At 34.5% G+C, this 24,776-nt stretch overlaps 3 protein-coding genes and 1 pseudogene across 8 annotated transcripts; 1 reads left to right on the top strand and 3 right to left on the bottom strand.

Annotated features, from left to right (window-relative positions):
• Positions 1-1,111: 1,111 nt before the first annotated feature.
• On the top strand, positions 1,112-3,260 carry LOC146946197 (tRNA(His) guanylyltransferase 1-like). Of its 2 annotated transcripts, none has more exons than XM_085744356.1 (2): positions 1,112-1,352; positions 1,522-3,260. In XM_085744356.1, the coding sequence occupies exon 2, from the start codon at positions 1,572-1,574 to the stop codon at positions 3,129-3,131; it is 1,560 nt and encodes a 519-aa protein (XP_085600482.1). In that variant the 5' UTR covers positions 1,112-1,352; positions 1,522-1,571; the 3' UTR covers positions 3,132-3,260. The 2 variants fall into 2 exon arrangements, with proteins under 2 accessions (XP_085600482.1, XP_085600481.1); XM_085744355.1 differs by having other exon boundaries at positions 1,229-1,352; positions 1,498-3,260.
• Positions 3,261-7,299: 4,039 nt separating this feature from the next.
• LOC146946196 (uncharacterized) lies at positions 7,300-8,682 on the bottom strand. The gene is made up of 3 exons (XM_085748167.1): positions 8,257-8,682; positions 7,539-7,747; positions 7,300-7,360 (listed from the first exon to the last, which is right to left on the bottom strand). The coding sequence occupies exons 1-3, from the start codon at positions 8,680-8,682 to the stop codon at positions 7,300-7,302; spliced, it is 696 nt and encodes a 231-aa protein (XP_085604293.1).
• A 389-nt stretch (positions 8,683-9,071) lies between these two features.
• Positions 9,072-11,484, bottom strand: LOC146946195 (F-box/FBD/LRR-repeat protein At1g78750-like; annotated as a pseudogene). The gene is made up of 3 exons (XR_015026653.1): positions 10,617-11,484; positions 10,329-10,447; positions 9,072-10,232 (listed from the first exon to the last, which is right to left on the bottom strand). The product of XR_015026653.1 is annotated as an F-box/FBD/LRR-repeat protein At1g78750-like (transcript).
• A 7,537-nt stretch (positions 11,485-19,021) lies between these two features.
• On the bottom strand, positions 19,022-21,859 carry LOC146946194 (uncharacterized). 4 transcript variants are annotated; one of them, XM_085744352.1, is made up of 3 exons: positions 21,657-21,859; positions 19,729-20,259; positions 19,022-19,351 (listed from the first exon to the last, which is right to left on the bottom strand). In XM_085744352.1, exons 2-3 carry the CDS (start codon positions 20,180-20,182, stop codon positions 19,308-19,310), a joined length of 498 nt encoding a protein of 165 aa, XP_085600478.1. In that variant the 5' UTR covers positions 20,183-20,259; positions 21,657-21,859; the 3' UTR covers positions 19,022-19,307. The 4 variants fall into 4 exon arrangements, with proteins under 4 accessions (XP_085600478.1, XP_085600476.1, XP_085600477.1 ...); XM_085744350.1 differs by having other exon boundaries at positions 19,729-20,184; positions 21,657-21,817; XM_085744351.1 differs by having other exon boundaries at positions 19,022-19,345; positions 19,729-20,184; positions 21,657-21,816.
• Between the last annotated feature and the right edge of the window lie 2,917 nt (positions 21,860-24,776).

Below are 24,776 nucleotides of genomic sequence, written 5' to 3'. Positions count from 1 at the left end.
ATTACGTAATTCGGACTGCAAATGAACATTTTTGGAAATTTTACAGGGCGCGCGAGAAATCAACAGGGTGGGAAAAGTAATACTCATCTTATATTGTCAACTCCTTTCTATTAAACTCAAATTTTTATAGGCTTACCACATTGGTGATAACATCCCCAAGCCACATCTTTGGTCTATCATAGCAATATTTAAAATATCCAAATATTTTTTTTTTCATTTTTTTAAGGATGATTATATTTATATTAGACATTATAATTTGTATTTAAGAATATTTTACATCCAATATATACCATCATTTTTTTTATGAAAAAATCTATTATGTAATACTTCATCGATCTTGTTTTTTTTTTTTTGTGGTGGCCGGGGTTTGAACTCCGGACATTGCATATTTTATGCATTGCCCATACCAACTGAGTTAAGCTCACGAGAACATACTTCATCGATCTAATAGTTAAGTATCTGTTAACAAAAACCATAAAAAGTTGATATTTTAAAAATATTAGTTAAGACAAATTGAATATCTTATATACTAGCATTTTTCTTTATATATTACTAAACAAATATAGCTAAAATAGATAAAAAAAAAAAAAAGATCATGGGAATATTGTTAATGGTCAACTGCTCAAATTGTGCCACTTATTTTGAGACGGAAGAAATAATGTACTTATTTCTTAATTTTTTTTGTATATTATTAACATACATATTACTAAAAGACTTTTTTTTTTGACACAATATTACTAAAAGACTTAAAAACATTTGAATGAGATGATAAAAAAACTCTTTCAATTTAACCATAAATTGAGACTTGATGAGTTAATTTTCTAACGAGATAATTAATTGCATACAATAAGTGATTGGATTCAAATGATTAATAACTTCTATCAAATAACAACTCGTTCAGGAGAACTTAGTTCGATTTTTTGGTAGAATAATTTTTTTGACAAATTTTACTTATTTTTCTATTGAACTTCAGATGACATGAATCTTTTCTCTTGAAATTGAGAGTTAACACTACAAATAAAATAACAATATGAGAAACTTTTTACCTATAAATAATCAAACCAAATATGGAATCCGAGACATCTGGGTCATAGTCAAATGTCATAAACCACTCAAACCGAAACAAAAACCAAAATCAACTGCCAAACTAACCAAACCGCAGTCAAACCGGTTGAATTTTCAACTAGTTGAACGGTTTGGTTTGGTTTTCAAACCAGGAGACTTAAACCCGGTTCGGTTTTTAAATCAGAGAGGCTAAACCCCAAACAAAACCCGCTGTATTTTCACATCCTCTTTCCTCCAAACCCTCTCACGCACAAAGAAGTTTCTTCAGCTTCAACAAGAACCCTCAGGTTTGTTTGTTTCTCATTCCCTTTCACATTTTCTTCTATGAATTTTCAATTTCTTCAATATACCGAATGAATCTACTGTTAAAATCACGATCTGTGTGCTTTTTCATTTATTTTTATTCTATTGTAAATGAACTGATGCATGCAGGGCTTTTATTATTTTTGCAATAAGACAAACCCACCAACTGTATGATACTTTTCTTGTGAGAAGAACAAATAAACATGGCAAACAGCAAATACGAGTATGTCAAGTGTTTTGAACTCGAGGACGAGGTTATGTTTCCCAATTTCATTCTTGTTTCCATCACTGCTTCGAAACTTCACAAACCTCACCATGTAACCACTTTGAATTTGATGAATTCTTGCGCCGTTGCGGTGCTTGAAGAGTATGCTGATATAGTTCTCGCATACGGGTTCAGTGATGAGTATACCTTTGTTTTCAAGAAGACCACCAAGTTCTATGAAAGACGTGCTAGCAAAATATTATCCATTGTTTCTTCTTTTTTCTCATCTGTCTTTGTTAGAAAATGGCATCAATTCTTCCCGCAGATGGAACTGCATTCTCCTCCTTCTTTCCATGGGAAAGTCATACCTTGTGCAGCTATAGATGCCCTTCAAGCATATCTTTTGTGGAGGCAGAATATCTGTCATTTGCAGAATCAATATGATCAATGCTTTTGGCGACTTGTTGAACGCGGAATGAATGAGAAGGAAGCAAAGGATTTTATCGATGGTGCTAAGAAGCGCGACTTAAATGATATTTTATTTGATGAGTTTAATGTTAATTACAATACATTGGATCCAATGTTACGACAAGGATCATGTGTTTTGAAGACAATGGTAGGGGATGTGGTGAAGTACACTGAAGATGGTGCTCCGGTTGAAAGAAAAAGGAGAAAGATAAATACAGTGCACTACAAGAAAATAGCAAGCACGAGATTTTGGAATGAACAAACTATTCTTTTGAAGGAGCTTGGTGTTTTTGCGGAGGAGATTAACAATGTGAAGCCGGAGTATGTGAGGTCCTTTGATTTTGATAGCAAGTTGATGCCGTCTACATGGGTTGTCGTTCGGATAGATGGATGCCACTTCCATAGATTTTCTGAGATACATGAATTTGTGAAGCCAAACGACGACAGAGCTCTGAACTTGATGAATTCATGTGCGGTGGCTGTCTTAGAAGAATTTAGGCAGGATATAGTATTTGCTTACGGGGTTAGCGACGAGTACAGTTTCATTCTTAAGAAATCCACTGATCTTTATCAAAGGAGAGCTAGTAAAATCATTTCAGCAATTGTGTCCTTCTTCACTTCAACTTACGTGATGAGATGGAAAAATTTCTTTCCTCAAACTGAGTTAAATTATTCTCCTTCTTTTGATGCACGAGCAGTGTGCTATCCATCTGCTGAGATTGTACGAGACTATCTTTCGTGGAGGCAAGTCGATTGCCACATAAACAATCAATATAACACTTGTTTCTGGAAGCTTGTTGCATCTGGAAAAAGCAAACGGGAAGCTCAACGTAGTTTAAAGGGTGCTCAACTGCAAAAGAAAATTGAGGAATTAGCTATTGACTACAATAAATTGCCTGTGATGTTCCGACAAGGATCCTCAGTATATCGGGATAGAATAGACAATGTTCTCATCCATCAGGAGAATAGAGAGTCTTCTGAAAGTTACGGAAAAGTCATTGTAGCACATATTGACATAATTGGATCAGCCTTTTGGTTGGAACACCCGGGCATCCTTGATGAAAAACTACATGTGTTGAAGAAATGTTGAGTCTGATAATTAAAACTTCATTACTTTATTTTCGTGATTCTAATTTTATTTTATTTTAGTTGGTTTAACATTCTTGAATTCATAAATGTATTTTCTTATTTAAGATAATGAAATTGGTAAGTACTAGTACATAGGTTTTATTATTTGTGAGTGGAAATACTTGCAAGCAAGCTTTAGATCCCTTTACTTTCCCCTTCTTATGTGGTAGTATGGTTGCACCATTACAACTTATAAACCTGGCAAAGCAGCCATACTTGAAATGATAATAACCTGTAATCTATCATCATCAACTAGTATGAATTTATGAATTACAATAGAAAGGAGCATAAAAACTACTTTTTAGGTTCATTCAACACCTATTGTATTTGGTCTATAATATAGACAAAATACATTAAGTGTTGAATGAACCTAAAAAGTGATTTTTTGCTTATAAATGTGACCGGAGGGAGTAAAGTGCAACAACTTGCCAACAGTTTTTCCTTTGCAGAGATGTCATGTTTGAAACAAGAAAATGCATCAGAACCAAAGCCTGGGGTATAAAGACCATTCCATAATGCACAAAATTACTCCAAAACTCTAATTTGAAAAGAAAACAAATATTAAAATGTTCCGGTACTAAATATTGTGCAGATTTTGTTTAGAAAAAATACCTGTTTCCTTTTTAAAAACTGAGTATGCATTAAAGTAAGGATTAGTACTAGCAGCAGCAAAAATATAGAGCAAAGACTTCGAATAAAATAATGTTTCGTCAGCAACAAACAGATCTTATTGTTAGTTCCAACTTCCAACTATATTCAAGCAAGAGAAAGTAAAGAAAGCTCTATTGTGCCAGATAAACTTGCATGGAGAGAACGGAGCAAGTGAGAAGCCAAATTTGTAGATCTCTCCTCGTTTTGGCGAAGCTTAAGTTCATGGGAAACCTCGTCTGAACATAGCAGATCAGGAGCAGATCCAAATATGTGGGTGGAAGATTGTGAGATAGGAAAGCAGCAGGAGAATAAGTTGGTGCGAAGGATGGTTTAGACTAAGATTTTGTTGAAATGTTAGGGTGATATTTGAAGCAACTGTATGGACAGGGATATGGAGGATGCTCAATCACAATGGAAAGTGAAGGTAAGGATACTTCACAGTCAAAACAAGGTGTCTCAATGGTTGTTAGGGAATATTGGAGAATAAGAGGGAGCTTGATATGATGAAATTAATGGCTTAAGAGTGATCAATTAACTGTGGAGATGGAGCAGGTAGGTAGGCATGTAGTGTATGCTTTAGAAAAGAAGATAATCTAATGTCTTTGACTTAGCCAAAAACTAGCATTATCAAGACCAAGATTTTTTCAAGCAGAGCCCCTTTTGTTTGAGCTATTTGTAGTGTATGCTTGTGTAAGAGATCAAAACAGAGTGCTAAAAAGGTGTTAGAACATAAGCTTGTTGTTTTGGAAAATAATGAAAAAAACACAGTAAGATATTGGAGAATGGAAGAGTTTCCTACCCCTTCTCCTCTTGAAAAAACTTCCGTTAACCTACACTTAATCGATCTCCTTCCATTTATTATCTAATTTGAATGTGCTTAAAACTTGAAAGACTCATTAGTTCTTAACAAGGTTTTAAATTGTTAACGCGGTAACGGTCACAGTTGTGTCACAGTCCTTGATATTGTGGAGAATTGTGATTGAATGCAAATAGCCTAGCCTCAATAACGGCCATATTGAAGTAACGGCGACAAAACTAACCTTGATGTTGTAGTACAGTTCGCGGTCACAGACCTTAAATCTTCAGTTCTTTATACCCTTACTGCAAACTTCTCTCTAATCACAATTTATGTAAGTACAGCATTTTATAGAGCAGTAGATTTACACACCTATTCCATTTGACAAGATTTTGACAAAAATATCTAAAATCATCCATAAAACGATGCTTCAGTGCAAAATCCTCAAGAATGTGTGATTGAAGATCTTGTGGTGGCTTGGGTTGAATTTATTACTCTTCGTAATCTATTCCTTCACTTGGAATGTTGGGGTGCGGAAGCGAAATTAAAGAAATTCAAGGAAGGACTTTTCTTTAATTTGACATGCGATGATTTGTGACTTAGAGAGAGCGTAACGATAAGATTTATAGCGATAAAGTTAATGAGGTCGATAATGTTGTTGAAGCGATTAAGGTCTTGTCGTGGCATTGGAGTATGAGTTGCCTAAAGATTGCATCCTGCCTGTATTATGAGTGGTGTTGGAACCCGGAAAATTCTGTTTTAAGATAAGAGGCTGGTGGCGTTTATTGGTGAATGGCAGCAGTGGGGTTTTGGTTTTTGACAGTGGCCCTGTTTGGTGTTACGGTGTCAGCAGTGAGCGTTTGTTTTGTTTCTCTTCTGCATGAATTAGTTCAAATGGTAAAAAAAAAAAAAAAACCTCGTAAGTACTGATTAGTTCATAGCCAATGCCTTTAAGGCACGTGTTAGCAAAACTCATTTCATCTTTCATAATTTCTACAATATCACCCCTAAAAACTATTCCATTTATGCTTGTCCAGATAGTTTGTGCGTCAAGCCTTAACCCTGTGAAAATTACAGTACCAATTTGAAAAATTATTAATTCTGTAAAATCAATAAAGATTAAAGACTTATTTAATTTCAAATGTGCATGAGAACTAGCAAAAAGTTTCCCTGTGGTCAAGGTGTTGGGGTTAAAGGAACTTGGAGTCTATCATCAATCTCACTTCAATGATTAGTTGATTGCTCGGTTTTACTTGAAATGTTACTATTTGTCAAGGTGTTGACGTTAAAGGAACTTATCAGTTAGATTAGGGTAGGTGGCTCTGCAGTAACGTTGCAGAGGTGAGTCGTGACAGAGACAAACTCTTGACACATGTGGTCGACAGTGACAGTTTTGATAGTCCACGAGTTTCTTTCAGCGCGTCAGCCACCTATTCGTGCGTTCTATGCGAAAATATATTCGCACCATATAACACTGCTGGTTCAAAGCTTCTTTTGTACGTGCTTTGTCATGCAATAGTCTCCAATCAAACACATTTTTATGGAGCTTCACTTTTCCAAATAAGATTCGAGGCAAGTGAAAGATTAGAATCCAAGTTTACTTGCCGCTGACCTGAAATGTACTAGTTCCGAATTCAAGTTTGCTTGCTTCGCTTTTGTTTAGACCATATTAACAATTTGCAGAATTGCTTCCACCTCATGTACTAATTCGGTTTTCTGTTGAAATTTTTTGCAGAATTGCTTCCACCGCATGTGTGATCGTGAGTAATTTCCTTATTACCACTTGGATTGTGCTAGACTTTATATAGGGGATCCCGTGATTGTATCATCAGGGCACACTTATGTTGGAATTTAAATTGCAGAGTGGATAGACTCTGGTGACCACACTTGTCCCGAAAGTAAACAAAGACTAATTCACACCAAACTATGCATTAAAGATCCTTGTTTGCCAATGGTGCTAGGAAAATAATGTTTCAATGAATGAGGCAACCGCTAACAACAAACAGTAGCACCAAGAGGCACAAGAATGAGAATGCTATTTCAGGTTGGAAAATTAGCAAATGGTTCAATCGATATCCAATGACAATGGGCATAGGAGATTCGGTTACTCGAAACAACTGGAATGGACAATAGAAGAATCAATAGCAGAAGTAGGGGGTATTCCATTTCTTGTAAACTTTTAAAATCTAAAAGATTCAAGAATCCAGCCCCAGGAACATGTTTTGACAGAGTTTTTCAAACTATCTATCTACTATAACAAGATTTTGATCATGACAGCTGGAGTATTTCACAACATATTTGAAGTACTTGAATCGGGAATGACTATGGAAGCAAGAAAAAATGTTGCAGCAGAAATATATAGATTATCTATGATATATGATTGTAAAGTGCAAATTGGAGCAAGTTCTAAAGCAATGCTTTCTCCAGTTGGACTATTAAAAGAAAGTACATCAATTGGTATAAGAGATACTGAGACTGCATTATTCACTCTTGCAGGTTATGATCCTAAAAAGCTGTATTGTAAAAGCTATATTAGTGAAAACAAAGTGTGTCACTCATGAAATTATACATGTCAAAATTTGACACGAGTGCAGAGGCAAATCCTATTCCATTTGACATGAGTTTGATAAAAATATCTAAAATCATCCATAAAACCATGCTTCAGTGCAAAATCCTCAAGAGCTTATCTTTCACCTTTCAACAAGTAACCACCAAGAAAGACTACTGTTTCCAAAGGCCCAGATCTGCATGCAAAATAAATAAATAAAAGTTAGATGCTTATCTTTCACAAAGATTGTGACATTGTGATTGGCCAATGTCACCAATTCTATGTCACCCAAGTGCTACCCCATAAACTAGACATCCAACACAAAACACAATATAATACTTGTTTCTCTAACTTTACAATTGTTCGGCGATTACAATACAGCATTATTCACTCTTTCACTTTCACTTGAGATTGTCATGGTTTGTAAAGAGTTTGCATTCTTCAAAATATATTTCTGTAACATAAGTTGACTTTGTAGACCTGCATTGTTCCGAATAGTGCAAGTTCTAAGGTGTGATAAAAGGCATTGTGGAACAAATTCTGGGTCTACCCAATTTTCTTGATTATCTTCAATTCCCATTGCCTGTACACAGAATAAAACAAAACATAAGGATTTGTTAAGAAAAGATAAACCGAAAATGATTCTCAAACTTAACAAACCTCGTAAAGTTTGAGATTTTGAAGCTTAGGACAGTGGTGGAGAACTTATACTACCAAATGCCAACTATTGTGAAGCTCCAAGTATGTCAAATTATGAAAGATAGGAATAACTTCATATGGGGACTGAGGCTGACTGACCTATATTATGTAGAAAGACACTAACAAATTAGGGTGAAATTTCCAAAAGAAAAAAGAAAATAAATCACATTGTTACATTAGTGTATTGTATTCAATTCAGGACTACGAACGAAACACTGACAACACCCACCCTCACATGTTGATACCAATAAAAGCATGAGAAAAGTTTAAATTATGGAATGTAATAAAATGATCGGTGTCTGGTCTGGTGTCTAATACAGACAACTTGTGTCGGTTGTCTGTGCTACATAGATTGAGGTAGGTAACATGCATTGTATTCATAATAAAACGGACCTGGTAGACTTGTGTGTACAACGAGAATGTATCTAAGCACAGGAAGTTAGAAGTGGAAAGTGCTTTCAGCAGAAAATAGCGACACATAGATTGAGTGATATCTGCTCTGATCAAATTGGGAAAGCTTAAGCTTTTCAACAGTTGAATGGTAAGAGAGTCCTCCTCATCACAAGTCAAGTATATATCATACAATTTTATATCTTCAAGAACAGAACATCCATACAGAAACAAGACAAAATCTGGATCTTCAGAGAAGTCAACATCATTCAAACTAAGGGTTTTGAGTGATGGAAATCCAAATCCAATGGAAGAAAAAGAAAAACCCTTAACAGACAAGTGACGGAGATCGAGTCCATCTCTTGGAAAGAATGCTTGTTGCAACAGCTTCTTTGGTGGTGAAAAGTGAGAGAATGCGGCAAAGAACATCGTCCGGTAAACCGCTGATCTTATCGGCGGTCGCCGCTGCTTTTGAACTTCTCCTTTGCGGCATTTCTCCTTCTTCTTCAAACAATTACGGCGGGTAAGGTGTAAAATCAGGTTTTGGCTCTCAAATTATATATAAAAATCTCTCAATTGGAACAGTCTGTGTTCTGCAAAGAATCGAATCCGGTAACATATTCTTGTGTTACACACTTTATACCACTAACGTTTTTATTTTGGATATTGTTCACCTATTGCTGTTACCCTCTTTGTGATGGGAATAATTCAAACCAAAAACAAATAGTTTAATAGTTGTGCAGAAGTTATTTACTCAATTTGGTGCATATTTTGAGAGAAATAAGAAAGTAGTGTGAACTCAATATGGATCCAATTAATCAAGTTAAACTCATAGTCTATATAATAAAAGCATATAGACCCAATTAATCTAGTTCTTCATAAACTTCATATTTTCAATTGTGTATTACAAGGTTCGGATCGGAGTTGGAAAAGCTTCCATTAGTGTGTTGTTAAAAGTACACATGGATTTTGTCCCAAAGAATCCAAGAACTTTTGCATCCAATAACTCATGTGAGCTGTCGCGCAAAATCATGGACTTAAGCTGCACAAGAACTCTTGTTGCTCCCAAGCTTCTTACGCAAAGCAAGAGTGTTGGAACTTGGAATTGAAGGATTGATAGGGAAATGATGAATTTTACGTGTTTTGATGAGAGGTTCTACATGTTGATCCCATAACAGGTCATTTTCAGAAATTAAGCAGGTGTTGGTAGAAGAGGTGGACGCACTGTTTCCTGTGTTGAAAACGGAGTTTTGTGCGTCTGAGAAGACGAATTGAGCAAGTGATGGTGAAGAGGTGGACGCACCGTTTCTTGCAGTGGTGAGCTTGGAGCCATTGGAACATTCTGGCTTGCTGATACCAATGTTAAATTTCTGTGATTCTCAGTTTTGAGGCCATTGGAACATAACTCAGCAATACTAACAGAGTTAGTAACAAAGATGGTTCAACTAGCTGAAGGTTAGTTGACTCTTTCCTCTAATAATTATTGATCTAATTGTAGTCATAAAAAATTTCAATAAATATAAATAAACAAGTAGACAAGTACTAACTAAAATTTTTTCTTAACATGTCTACCGAGACAAAGTCATTCAAAGACGACCTTGATAATAGCTCATAGTTCAAAGATCAAACCACAAAATCAAGCAGTATAAGCTAATGAAACAACAAGTGTGATAGAAACAAAAAATTGCTACTTACTTATTCTACATGTTATCATCAATATGAACTGAAAGTTGACATGTTGCAGAGGCTTTAACGCACGCGGACAACTTTCTTTGTATTTTAGATGGTTTGCTTTCGCACCAGATTATCATTGTCTGTAAATATTTTGCATTTTCCAAAATATACTTTGCCAACCCAAGCTCACTTTGTAGGCCTGAAAAGCCCCGAAGAGTGCAAGTTCTAAGGGACGATAAAAGGCATTCCGGAACAGATTCTAGGTCCACCCAATTTTCTTGATTCTGTATTTCCTCCCCTGAGTCCTAATAACAGTGCACATAAAATAAAATAAAACAGAACATAAAAGGTGTGTTAAGAAAAGATAAATTGAGTATGATTCTTAGACTTAAGTAACAAACCTCGACAAGTTTAAGATGTTGAAGCTTAGGGAAGTGTTGGAGCAATTATCAAAGAGCTCCAAGTGGGTCAAATTATGAAAGATAGGAATATCATCATAAGGGTGTTGCGGCTTATCCATCTGAAACATGTAGAAAGACACACTATCAAATTGGGGCAAAATTCCCAAGAAAAACAATGAAGTGAACACTTTTTTGTTTTGTTTTTCATCACATTCCATCAATAATTTAAGAAAACAGAATTGTGGATGTTAGTACATAGATTGAAGTAGCAAGCATGATAAAACTGACCTCGTAGAATTGGAGGCCTTGTGTGTACAACTTGAGTGTATATATGCGTAGAAAGTGCATTCACCGGAAAATAAAACTCATGTTCATCATCAGTGATTATCACTGCTCTAGTCAATTTAGGTAAGCTTAGGGTTTTAAACTCTTGATGAATGGCAGCAGAATTTGTACGAGAATCTTGGATGTCTATACAAGACGCTAATAGATCCTCTTCAAGATTAGGACATCCGGCTAGAAGCAACATAAAATATCTCGATCGATCTTGATGAAAGTGAATACCCCATCAAATGAATGGTTTTCAATGATGGAAATCCAAATCCAACGGAAGAAAAACAAAAACCCTCCACACGGAACTGAAAGAGGTCAAGACTTACAAGGGTTTTGCAGGTGAATATGCTAATCGGTAATTTAAAGTCGGCTTCTTCAACATCCGGACGGACAACCAATGTCACACATTTGAATATTGAGAGAAAGATGCTTGAGTCTTCGTTGAACAACAAGGTCGATCCATTTTGTCATATTGTGAAAGGCGGAATTGGCAAGAGCAGTCTCATCGTAAGTAATGCTGAGGTCGAAACTGTTGATGAAATTGGAGCCAGCGGTGACATGAGAGACCAGAACGGAGTACATAAACTCGTTAAATTTGTAACTAGATACAGCGTCGTTCACTTTGACTTTAGATAAGTTGATATTATCAACAGATTTCCAGAGATGAATCCATCGCTTAGAGTTAGAAAGAATGCTTGTTGCAACAGCTTCTTTGGTTGGTTGGGATAAGAGATAGAATGCAGCTCAGAATCGCGTCTGGTAAGCTGCTGATTTTATCCGCAGCTCGTGCTGCTCTTCTCCGTCGCCCCATTTCTTCTCCTTCTTCTTACAATTAGGGTTTTACGGGAAATGAGGTTTTGGCTCTTCAATTTATAAGCAATGGCTGTCATATATATAAATACATTATTATTATTATATTTTTATAAGAAAAAAATTGAGGAAATTTTTTTCTTTTTGCTCAACTTCTGATGATAATTTTACTTTTAGAAAAGGGGAATTAGTTATTTTAGTCCCTGAATAGGAAAGGAGTTGTCACTTTAGTCCCTGAATGCAGATAAATTGCAAAATAGTCTCTGAATGTAGACTCTGTTAGTCAATTTAGTCCATGAATGCAGATTCCGTTAGTCAATTTAGTCCTTGAATGTAGACTCCGTTAGTCACTTTAGTCCCTAAAATTGACCAACAGAGTCTACATTCAGGGACTGTTTTGCAATTTCTCTGCATTCAGGGACTAAAGTGACTACTCCTTTCCTATTCAAGGACTAAAGTGACTAATTTCCCTTTAAAAAATATAGGGTTAATTATGTTTCTAGTCCCTATAAAATAGCGACCTTGTAAGTTTAGTCCCTACTTAATTTTAATAGCATTTTTAGTCCCTAATTTTGTTTTTCTGCACTGAGTATTAGTCCCTACTCAATTCAAATTTGTTTAATTTATGCTTAAACTCTTAAATTTTTGAACAATTTTTTGCAGACATGTTTAGAACATTACTAAAAGTTCGTCCGCAAAAAATTATTGCAAAATTTGATTTCTACATCCAGATTTTATTACTTTTTATCTTTAACTTTTGTCGTTTTAAAAAATTCATATTTAATTAATTTCATGTCAGAAAATTCTAAATTTTAGTAAACGAACCTTTCATAGTGTTCTAATCTTGTCTCAAAAAAATCGTTCAAAAATTTAAGAGTTTAAGGATAATTAATCAAACTTTGTTTTAGCAGGGACTAAAATTATAAGTAAATTTTTTTTATAGGGACTAAAAATGCTATTAAAATTAAGTAGGGACTAAACTTACAAGGTCGCTATTTTATAGGGACTAGAAACATAATTAACCCAAAAATATATACTATTAAAGATAACCAAAAAAATAATAATAACTAAAGAGCCAGCGCTTTAATGAGCCAAATTTATCTATACATCGGCCCTTTTTCAAAGCATTTTGTTAAACAAGGACCGTGTTTTTTTCGTCTTTTCGGATCGTAAATATTTCTCAGAATCTTTTGTTAAACAAGGACTGTGTTTTTTAGTCTTTTCGGATCGTAAATATTTCCCAGAAAAATCTTTCTCTGAATATTGAGTAGGATCATTTAGTGATGATGCTTCATAATTGGAAAACATTGATTTTTTACTTAGGTGATTAACAGAGCCGTTCTTACGAATTTGGAGGCTCGGTTCTGTAAATGATAAAAGGTTCGTAATAAAATAAAAACGTATTTTTTTTAAAAGAACAATGTTCTATTTAAATTTTTTAAAAGATAAGTACAAGGTGTCTTATATATGCGATACACCCAAAGATGAAAATCACTATCATATACATGAGGAACCTCAAACCACCCTCCCAGAAAAACACTCACCTAACACCAAAAGCAAGATGACTTAATTCTACTAGGCCTAAAACAAGACAACAAAAGAGGAAAAGGAAATCAAATCAGGAAAGAAGAAAAGGAAAGTCTGATGGAGTGATAGCGATGGAACGTGTGGTATCAGAGAGAAAGAGAATAAGGAATTTTTTTTAATAAGGTAGTACTTAGTAGTACTACTGGGCTATAATTTTTTTTTTAGGCCCATATGCCTTGGGGAGGCCCGGTTCCATTGAGCTCCTTGCACACCCCATGGTCCGGTCCTAGTGATTAACAATTTTTTTAAAAAAAAATATAAAGGATTAATTCACTAATTTTAAGCAAGTTATAAACATTGCCGAAAATTTTCATTTAAAAATATGAATGTTACGCATGAATGTTTCAAGTTTGATTAATGCCAACGGTTCTTCACTTCCTTCACCTAATGATTCGTAAAGACTAGCATTTTCCTTAAATGATTTATCTTATTTTAGTTATTAGAAATTGTATTTCTTGTACGTAGTATACAAACAAATTATAAGGCAACAACGAAGAGGAATGACAGAGGATAAGCAATGTAGTAATATAAATGTTAACTTATCCAAAATTATAATTGATTATATTGGTATTCCTGGCATTGTTAAATTGATACTCCTCCAAAGTTTTCTATTTCTACTGTTTGGAGAAGTTTTCTATGGTTAAAATCTTTAGTTCGCCTACTCTACCCCCTGCATTGTGAAGTTCCTATACCAGCTACATATGCTTTCCTGGATTCTCAAATTATGGGTGATTAAACAGAACTTCACACCTATTAGGAAGGACTTTCCACTTTCTCCAGTTGATGCCTCTTGCGTGTCGGCTTCATTATGCATTCATGAAACTTTGCTATGTACATTTACGTTTGAGGATAAGCAGTGTTCTAATTGGGAAGTAATGATATGGTCGCTGATCAATCAGGCATGGCTGCGAAAATAGTTCCTTTTTCTTAGGCTAATCAGCGGAGGAAAAGAAAGAATCCAAGAACCTAGTGCCAACTACCATGCCTAGACAAATAACTTCTTATGCTTGGAGGTCATTGCCACCTGTTGTATGTCAGTTTCTTATGTGAGCAGAATCAGATGTTTCGTTATAAGGTTGAGTGCTATTACTACCGGAGATAGAAGGGTTCACATTAAAAACCCCAAACTTGGTTAACAGGATAGTACAGAAAAGAACCACATACGCAACCAGCCATTGAAGCCTCGTCTTTAGCCATTTACTTTCTAGAATGTGATGACAATTAAGAGCTAATGAATGAAGTTTCTAACTATAACTTTCTTACCGCTATGTGAAGGTGCTGGTGGATATAATGAGTCATTACCTTATCTACCACTAGAGCTAATGAGGGATCCGGTGACTCTATCATAAAGGCACACTTATGGTAGAGTTTCAATTGCAGAGTGGATAGACTCTGATCACGGCTACGCTTGTCCTAAAAGTGGACAAAAACTAACTCAGAATGCTATAATACCAAACTATGCTATAAAGAGCCTTGTTCACTCAAATGGTGTAATGGAAAAAATGTATTGGTGAATGAGCTAACCACTAACAACAACGGCAGAGTGAGACACAAGAATGAGAATGCTATTTCTGGTTGGATAATTGGCAATCGGTTCAACTGATATCCAAAGACAATTAGCATATGAGATTTGGTTACTCGCCAAGACCAGAATGGACAATAGAAGAATCAATACCAGTGTTAGGGGTTATTCCATTACCTGTAATACTTATAAAATCTAAAGATTCAAGATCCCGGGACGTGTTTTGACAGCATTATTCAAGCTACCAATCTATAACAAGATTTTGAACATGGCGGCCAGAGCAGTTGACACTTGACAATATAGTTGAAGTCAAAACACATTGCAACATAAATATATAGCTTATCTATGACAGATGATTGTAAATTGCAAATTGGAGCAAATTCTAAAGCAATGCCTCCTCTAGTTCGACTATCAAAATAAAGTACATGAATTGGTAAAGAGATGCTGACTGCATTAGGTCTTGCAGTTTATAATCCCAAAGTATTGCAAAAGCAATATTACTGAAAACAAAGGTTCTCACTCATGAAATTAAACATGATGAAATTTTACATGAGTGCAGAGGCAAATCCTATTCCATTAGACAAGAATCTGAGAAATATCTAAAACATGGATAAAACCATGCTCCATGCAAAATCCTCAAGAGCTTATCCTTCACCTTTCAAGTAATCACCAAGAAAGACTCACGACTGTTCACCAGAAGCAACCTCATCAGAAGCTGAAAATCACCAGAAGCTGAAAACTGCTTATTAATTCAAAACTGCTGAAATGGAAGAGATTCTAATTGCGGATTATACATAAGCATATTTCGGATTATAAAATCCGAATTAGTGAAAAATCACGTCGAATTTTAAAATCCGAAAAACCTCATGGGCATTTTCGTAAAAAAAAAAAAAAAAAAAAGGCGCACGAGAAATGGGTAGGATGGGAAAAGTAATAACCAAAAATTATAGTAAGACCATTTCCTATCTAATGTTAGACTCTTACTATAACCAGACTTAATGAGATGAGACTAAAAAAAAGTCAAGATTTTACTAGGGTTCTTCCACACACAGAGGCCCCCCACCCCAGAAAAATTAAAATTATTTACTATGACTCCAATTCATGCAATCACTTTCCACTGATTGGATGCTTATATAGCATAATGGATGAAAAAGTATATGAAGACATCAATGTCTGCATTTAGTATTATTAAAGAATAAAATTTCCTATAAATAATCTAAATTATAGAAGTGGGCCAGCTCAAAATGAGATCATATTAAATCGGATCTTTAAAAGAAAGAAAAAAGATCTGAGATATACAAGTCACATAGGGATCATTTGATGAATTTTGCTCTCCACCTAGCACTTTTCGCTCGCGCCCTGCAACCATTCCGAAAATACCCCTGCGCTAGTTAACTAGCGCAAGTGTAAAAAAATGTTCAAAAAACAGGACTTAAATTTACACTTGCGTGACTTAAGTCACGCTGCATGAGTTAACTCACGCAGAAATTAACACTTACGTCAGTTAACTCACGCAGCAATTAACACTTACGTGAGTTAACTCACGTAGGAATTGTTTTTCTTGCCTTCTTCTCTATTCCTCTTCTCTGTTCCTCATCTTCTTCTCAGGACTTAAATTGTTTTTATGGTGTCTTCTTCTCATTTTGGATGTAGAGTTATAACATTTGATTGGTTACCGGCTTCAGCTTCACATATAATTAAGGATGAATGTAAAGATCTTTTCAACAAAAAAAAAAGGACGAATGTAAAGATTATTAGAATAGGTATAATAGCTCTTATTTTGTGCATAAAATATTTGCAGGTCATAGTTCATTTCTCTTCTTATTGGTGTATGCCTTCTGTTGGTACGAATCCTTTCTTTGAAGAAGAATTATATTGGCATCCCCCTATCAAGATGTCGTCTTCCAATGCCATAAGCCCTTTCTTTGAAGTTGCGAACTGTCCTGCAATTCCTGCGAAGAAGAGAAATGAGAAGAAGACACCATAAAAACAATTTAAGTCTTGAGAAGAAGATGAGGAACAGAGAAGAGGAATAGAGAAGAAGGCAAGAAAAACAATTCCTACGTGAGTTAACTCACGTAAGTGTTAATTGCTGCGTGAGTTAACTGACGTAAGTGTTAATTTCTGCGTGAGTTAACTCATGCAGCGTGACTTAAGTCACGCAAGTGTAAAATTTAAGTCCAGTTTTTTGAACACTTTTTACACTTGCGCTAGTTAACTAGCGCAGGGGTATTTTCGGAATGGTTGCAGGGCGCGAGCGAAAAGTGCTGGGTGGAGAGCAAAATTCTCATTTGATTTATTTTAGTGGTGAAAAAAGTTACTATTTAGGGACCAAAAAAAAAGTTACTGATGATATCTTCGGTTGATATTAGGGGTGTTCGCGGTGCGGTTTGGTTCGGTTTTGAGCAAAAAAGTCATCCAAACCGCGAGATAAAAAAGCATGGGGTTTGGTTTGGTTCGGTTGATTTTTAAAAAGTCATCCAAACCAAACCAAACCAAACCAATGCGGTTTAGATTGGTTCGGTTTGTGCGGTTATCGCGAGATAAAAAAATATTACATTAACTCTAATATTGCCAACTTGTTACAAAATAAACATAGGACATTTTATTTTGATGTTTATATGATAAAATATTAGGTAAAACTTATATCAAAATATAGGTAAAATTAAGAAGAAACATAAGCATGAAACAAATTATTGGGAAGTAAAGAAAACAAATTCATCACTGGAAATGAATTGAAAGAGATGGAAAGGAATTATAATCGAACCTGACGGTGCAACGATGGAAAAATCAAATCAAAAGAGATTATTCTTGAGCTATGTAATTGGGCTAGTACATATTTAAGTAATATTCATTATTCTTGCAGTTTGGTTTGGTTTGGTTCGGTTGCTGAGATGCAAACCGCAAACCGAACCGAACCGCGCGGTTCAGTGCAAAAGTCATCCGAATTCATCCGAACTAAGTGCGGTTTTTTGCGGTTTCGGTTTGAATTGGTTTGGTTTGCGGTTTTTCTATTGGGTTGGTTCGGTTTTGAACACCCCTAGTTGATATGTATTATTTCTATTGGGTTGGTTTGCGGTTTCTAAATTTCTAAAAAAATTAAAATTCTGGAAAAATGTAATTTTCGAAATTTTAAATTTTAATGAAATTCTGGAAAATAAATTTTAATGAAATTTTAAATTTTCGAAAATAAAAATGAAATTCTGGAAAAATGAAATTTTAATGAAAAATTTTTGAAATTTTCATTAGTATTTCTCAAAAAATTTCCGGGAATTTTTGTGTATTTATAAACCGAGAATAAGGGAAAAAATATGTGTATTTATAAACCGAGCTTAGGTTTTTTATGTATTTTTTGAAATTTTCAATAGTATTTTTTCCGGGAATTTTTGTGTATTTATAAACCGGGAACTTTTTGTGTAATTATAAACCGAGAATAAGGGAAAAAATACACTGAAAAAACCTAAGCTCGACATATATACTAATCAAAATTTCGGAATTTCGAAAAATACATAAAAAACCAGAATTTCAAAATTTCGACATATATACTAATCAAAATATTTTTTATTTTCCAGAATTTTTTCATTATTTTTCATTTTATTAGATTATTTTATTTTTTTAATCATTTTTTATTTTTATTAATTTTTTCAGAATTTTTTTTTAATTTTTCCAGAATTTTTAAATTTTTTCAGATTTTTTTTTTATTAATTTTTCCAGATTTTTTCCGTTTTTTTTCATTTTTATTAATTTTTCAATTTTTTTATTGATTTTTCAATTTTCCAGAATTTTTTAATTTTTTTTCAATTTTTTTCAAGTTCGGGGGGCATTTTGCACATAAGTGTAAAATTTCAGGGGGGGTAATTGATCATAACCGTAAACAGTTAACAGAAAAATTGACGGAGGGGGTAAATTGATTAACGTTATGCAATTTCAGGGGGGTAATTGATGTTTCGTTAACTACAGGGGGGTAATTGATGAAACTTACAATTTCGGGGGGGAAATTGCCTATTCACTCATTATTTATAGGTATTATTTAGGGACTAGTGAGTGAAAGAAATTCAGGGAAAGCCCCTAAATCTAAGTGGTATAAAGTAGCAAGCATCTCACAATCTAAAAAATATACTACCTTTGTCCATAAATATAAGTTTCATTTTGAAGAAAATATTATCACTAATATAATTATGTTTCTAATTATTAATGCATTATTGTTTTTTTATTAAAATTAGCTCTAATTAATGAACTTTTTTATGTTGTTGTTTAACAAAAACATTAATTAAAGATGATTTTGGAATATCTAGGGAGAAAAATCTTATAGTTGGGACATACGCTTAAGAGCATCCATTTTTAATCGCACAAAATAATTTGCTTGAGAAGATACACTTCTAATAAACCTCATACACATAAAATAGATTATTTTCACATAGCGTTAAGTTGAGAGAATGACTAATTAAAAATTCAAAGGCGTTCCATATAAATAATGCATTTAGTTACAAAAGCATGTTTGTGACTCTAGGGAACATTTAAGATGCAGGTCTTATACATGGAGGTCTAATAATCACTCCACGAGCAAAGTACTGCCAAGGAACTTGAATTTGTTTCTAACTATGATATTTCTATCATTCTTCACATAAGAAACCAAAATAAAAAAAAAATGTAAACATAGAGAGCCACTTTTACACCTGAAGCCATCCTATGAATGTGAACGTCCACAGAGATCATAATAATTACAATTACTCTTCCAAGGTTTCTTCTGTTTCTAGGTTTCCAGCTGCAGCTTCATTGTAATTTGAATGTTAGTGAAACAGTCAAAAGAGAAAAATCTCTTGAGAAAAATAACTTGATGACAATGTTGTCAACTACACGTTACAGAAAATAGTAGTTTGTTCAAATTTTGATACGCTAGAAGGCTATAGAGCCACAATAGTCGTTATTTGAATACACTTTGTACGAAATAATGTTTTCGTAAAAAAATTGCGATTTGACAGTGCCACAATAGTCGTTATTTGTATACATTTGGTACGAAATAATAGGGATTTGTTCGAATTTGACTATGCTATAGTTATAGCATCGTTATTTGACAACATTGGAGAATGATAACTGATTTTAATTAACATATTTTTAAAGTAAGAGAAAGTAATGCTAATAACTTACACAAGCTCTCATCATGTTGTTCTTTCTCTTGGGTCTCAATGCATTTGAGTAGATATTTAAAGGTCTCAATCTCACACGGGATCGTGAGCCCGCCGCTCTGATCAAATCCGAATTCCTCAGCAGCCTTTTCCAGCAACATTTTGAATAAGGAATGGCTAAGGTAGCTAGTTGGAATAATGAACCGTCGAAGCTCGGGTCCAACATAGACTGCCAAGAAGCCTTTCGGAACATCAGGTGGTGGTTCAGGACTTTGGCAGCTTTCCTCATCAGAATCACAACTTATGACATTTGTTATTCTTTTGTTGATCATTGGTGATCTGGAACCATCAGTTACTTCAAGTTTGGGGCTGGAAGTTTTTGAGCTTATTGTAACATTTTGCCACTTTTGAAGAATTTCTTTGAGTCTCACAATCTGCCTAATCCCGGTTACTTTTGAGCCTCCACCGTATTCCATAGCTGAACTTTTTACCACAACAGTCAAAAGTGTCCCAAGACCAAGTTCAGTAGAAGGGAATCTAGACTAAATCGTCACTACATGTAAATTTATACTTTTAGTTATGATTTGCATGTATGAAACCAATTCAAAATTTGAGTTATTAGAGGGAGTATTGCAAGAGAAACTGAAGAATGAAGTGAAGTTCTACCAAATTAATAGTGATCAAAATGAATACATTCATTGATAATCACAATCCGAAAAATACAAAAAGCATAAAAAAGAAGGTAGATACATTGATACAATAATGCTTAATCCTCTTAAACTCATATCCATAATTGATAATTGATATGATTTTTTCATTCTATACAAGATATCCAATTTGAGCGACTAATTCATTCAAATGTATCGATATAATATAAGTTCACACAGATTGGTCTTAATGTTTGAAATTTCGAAAGGATGACAAACGACTTTACCGAAAGCAAATCAATCGACAACATAATTTTAGCAATTCTGTTATAAAAGGTGAAACGAATGAGATGAGTTGCCCATGAAGGATTCTTACAGATTCTGTAATTTGTATTAGCATTTTAAAAAAGAAAAAGAAAAACCTTTTGTATAATCTAAATGATGAGAGGAAAAAAGTGAATTTCTTTTTATATGCACCTAACATAAATTTCTGCTATTTTCCCATCTCTACAAAAAACTAATTGAAAGGGAATAATCAATGTTAGAGAATTTTATTCCATAAAAGCCCATATTGTCTGAATTTTTTAGTAATCTTGTAATTTCAATTTCATCGATCCTGAATTTGACCAAATAATGCAATTGAGGTCATGACATCAATGTTTTGGATATCTTTGCGATCCCAATATTTTCACATTTACGCTACGAACTAAATCAAAGGGAATCATTAATCTATGGGACTTTTGTTCAATCAAATCCCACATTGTCTGAATTTTTAAGTAATTTTACTATTTCAATTGCATAGACCCTGAATTAGACCATCATCTTCAAACATACAGATCCTCAAGCCTAAAAAGTAACAATGCCAACAAAATCATAACATCTCGGATTTATGTCTTTGCGATCACAATTAAGGTCGCTTTTTCAAAATAAAGTTGATTACAAATCTCCGCAATGAGCACTTGAAAACCATAATTAATATTTTTTTGTACAAATCGAAGCAACAAAGGCTGAATTTCACTCGATCAAATTGAAAACCATGATTGTAATTTCCAATGTAAATCTTGAATCGAAAATGCATGGAAAAAAAAAAATGGAAGATAGAAACAAAATATACAAGATCCATCGGAAACAAATTTAAAATATACAATTGGAAGAAGCCATATATAATCAATTTACCAACAAACAATCAATCAATCATATGAAAAAAAACACAACAAAATATACAAGATCCATGACACAAAAAAAAAAAAAAAAAAAACCTAAAATTGAGAAAACGCATGAAAAAAAATTGAAAGATAGAAACCTGATAGAGAAGAGAGCATGATCAGCCGTGAAATGGTTGAAAAACGGCCATGCAGCAATCTTCAGAAATGGAACCAACCAGAGCTAGCGAGCTCTCGTGAGAGAGATTAAAAAACAACGTTTGTCAGTTTGTTTGTTTGTTTTAAGTCTTTTTTCGGAATCAAAAAACCCAAAAACAACGTTTGTGTTTTAACTTTATACGCATAATTATCGCAACAAAAATAGGACTTGTGTTTTTTTTTTCTATTGTTTCGTTTTTGTAACACTGTTGTTTCACAAAACTAAACTGCTTCCTATAGCGTCGCTGTCGGGGAGCCTTTTTTTCTTGCCTTTCCGTTTTTTTACCATCCAACGGTTTATGTAGAAACCATTGTCGTTTTACATTTTTATTCTTTTTGAGGAAATGATGTAGAAAAATGAGTACAAATACCGTATAAATCTTGACTTTAGAAGCACTTTCAAATACATATATATATTCCTCCGTCTCAAATTATACGTCACTTTAATAATTTCACATAAATTAAAAAATATAACTAATATTGCATAGAAAATAGTAATGTGAGTAATTTTACAAAAATGTCATTTATTAGTGGTATGAAAAACAAAAATAAAAAGAATTAGAAAAAGATAAAGTAATGGATAGTAAATAGTAAATGGTATAATACAAAAATAAATATTATTGATTCATTAATATTGTAAAATGACATAATTTGGGTCAAACAAATTTTACTAGCACACCTTCAGCTGTGCTTATAATTTTCTTCATCAAACTTCTTATCAACATATCAATAAAGATGACTTCCAGGTTTTTTGACACAAAGTTGTCCCTCTCAAAGTCAATCTTTTTGTGTGGCGCCTCCTTCTAAACCGTTTACCAACCAACGACAAGCTGGTAAAGAGAGAGGTTCTTCCTGATAATTCTCAACAATGTGTTATTTTTAATTTGAATTAAATCAATTTTTGGCATGTTTAGGTGGGGTTATTTAGTTAATTGGGATAGAGACATTGGATTAATAAGGGTAGTATAGATAAACAATCATGCGGCATTACACTAGTACTATAACAAATAAAAAATTACATAACACCAAACCAATGGAACCTGTAACCACAAGACTAATTCAGAAGACACAACCAGTGCACCGTTTCACATATGAGGAATGTTATAACACACATTTTAACACATACTTTTTAACATACTCTTTTTGATTGGTTATAATTCACATAGGTCCCACCAAATCATGTGGGACCCATATAAATTTGGTGGGACCTATGTGAATTTTAACCAATCAAAGAGAGTGTGTTGAAAAGTATATGTTAAAATATGTGTTGATTTGTGTTAATCTATTCATGAGATCCGTGATTTCGTCACTTTGGTGCACAAGTGTAGGATGTTTGATGACGTAGGGAAGGCTAAGGTGAACTACTACAAGGTTATGAGTGATAGGAAGGGGAAAGGTCATGATTTTAGGAAGCTGTATGGCAAGGACAAAGGGAAGAAGAAAGATGTTGGTGGTGGCTCTAAGCCGAATGTAGGTGAGGTGAGGTGCTACAAGTGTGGAACTTTGGGTCATTTTGCTAATGATTTCGAGAGGCTGAGAGTTGCTTTAATTGTCGTGAAGCAGGTTGTCATACCCCAATTTTTGACCTAAGGTCCCACTGACACGCGTCACGTGACCCTGATCAGTCCCAGACGTTTCGGTGAAAAATTCGACAGAGAGGTATTTTAAAATACCTCATAATTTGTTCCGAGTCGGACCCTCTTCGCTCATTATTTTTTATTTTTCTAATTTCCATCTTTTATTTTAATTTTAAATCAATTAATTGTAATTAGTCTATTTTTATTTTAAATTAGTCATTCATTTTTATTTTTATTTGAATTAATTAATTACTTCTTTTTTAATATAAGTCAAAAATCCAAAAAACATGCATCTTTATCTTTTATTCTTTACGATATTCATAAAATTGTTTAAAAAAAAAGTTCCAAGTTCAAAAACACGTCATGCTCCTCATACGAGCCATTCCAATCCGTTTCAAGCTTCCTTTGCAACAAGTCAAGAACAACTGTTACACGCCTCAATCCTCATCCGTGTTTTGTTTCTTCCTCATCCCAATCCAAGCCATTTTTCTCTGCATCTTTCAACAAACACTAACCTAAAATCCCACACTATAAAAGGAACCTGCAAACACACAAGTTAAGGGCCGACATTCATTCCGATACAAACCTGCAAAGAAAATAACACGCACAAACAGCCACAGAAAAATTCCCCAATACACCCAACATCAACCTATCGCAAATCATCACACAATCGGCCAACACTCATAACCGTACAGCCATAAACAGCCAGAATCACACCAATTCAATTCGAGCGGTCACACCATCACCATACAGACAACAACAACAACAGATTCACGAAACCAACATCCACAAAGCCTCACAAACCAATCGTAAGCACATCGACACGTATTCATCAAATCCAAGCAACCTGTTACCAAACCAGCAACACCACTCAAACAAACTGTCCCGTTCACTCTAACTGGTCCAGAATAGAATCAGTCGGCCAACACAAACTCCGACGACTCACAACACCGACGAATCGCGACGTCGAACACCAATTCAACCGGATTCGTCACCCGCAGCAGCAAAACACGTCTCAACCGTGTTTAAACCCAACAACACTACAAATCGACGACAACAACAGCCAGAGGCACAACACAACTCGATTCACGCAAGCCAACAACCGCGAACGAAGCATTCAGTACCGGATCCATCAAGAATAACCCAAGGTATAATTTTGTTCCTTCCTTAGATCTAAGACTGAAATAATTGCTATTGTAAGTTCTAGGCTTAGAATCATGTAGAGGAGAGGGAAAGAGTGAGATAGAGCGGAAAAAAGAAGACAAAAGGGGTCATTTCTGCGGCGGCGCCGCCGTCTATGACGGCTAACCGCCGCACCGGAAGCTTGCCGGCTGCCACTTACTCCCGTCGGAGTTGTTGAGGAAGAATAGAGAAGAATAAGGGCGAGAGGAGACACGAGAGGACTTGAGTGAAGAAAGAGAATGGTTTAGAAAAAATGAATTGTAATCCTGCCTACAACATATATATATATATATATATATATAT

The sequence above is a fragment of the Medicago sativa genome, chromosome 2 (genome assembly GCF_051527215.1).
Source record: "Medicago sativa cultivar Bolivia chromosome 2, Bolivia_mono, whole genome shotgun sequence".
Lineage (NCBI taxonomy): Eukaryota > Viridiplantae > Streptophyta > Magnoliopsida > Fabales > Fabaceae > Medicago > Medicago sativa.
The sequence above is the reverse complement of the archived record's forward strand: the minus strand, read 5'-3'. Positions and strand labels throughout refer to the sequence as shown.

Coding starts and splice junctions, on each gene's coding strand:
- LOC146946197 (XM_085744356.1), top strand. CDS start 1,572: ATGGCAAACAGCAAATACGAGTATGTCAAGTGTTTTGAACTCGAGGAC.
- LOC146946196 (XM_085748167.1), bottom strand. CDS start 8,682: ATGTTCTTTGCCGCATTCTCTCACTTTTCACCACCAAAGAAGCTGTTG. Junction 7,748..8,256: donor TGTACACACAAGTCTACCAG/GTCCGTTTTATT, acceptor TTCTGTGTACAG/GCAATGGGAATTGAAGATAA. Junction 7,361..7,538: donor AGAGTGAATAATGCTGTATT/GTAATCGCCGAA, acceptor TTTTGCATGCAG/ATCTGGGCCTTTGGAAACAG.
- LOC146946194 (XM_085744350.1), bottom strand. Junction 19,352..19,728: donor ACAACATGATGAGAGCTTGT/GTAAGTTATTAG, acceptor ATTACAATGAAG/CTGCAGCTGGAAACCTAGAA.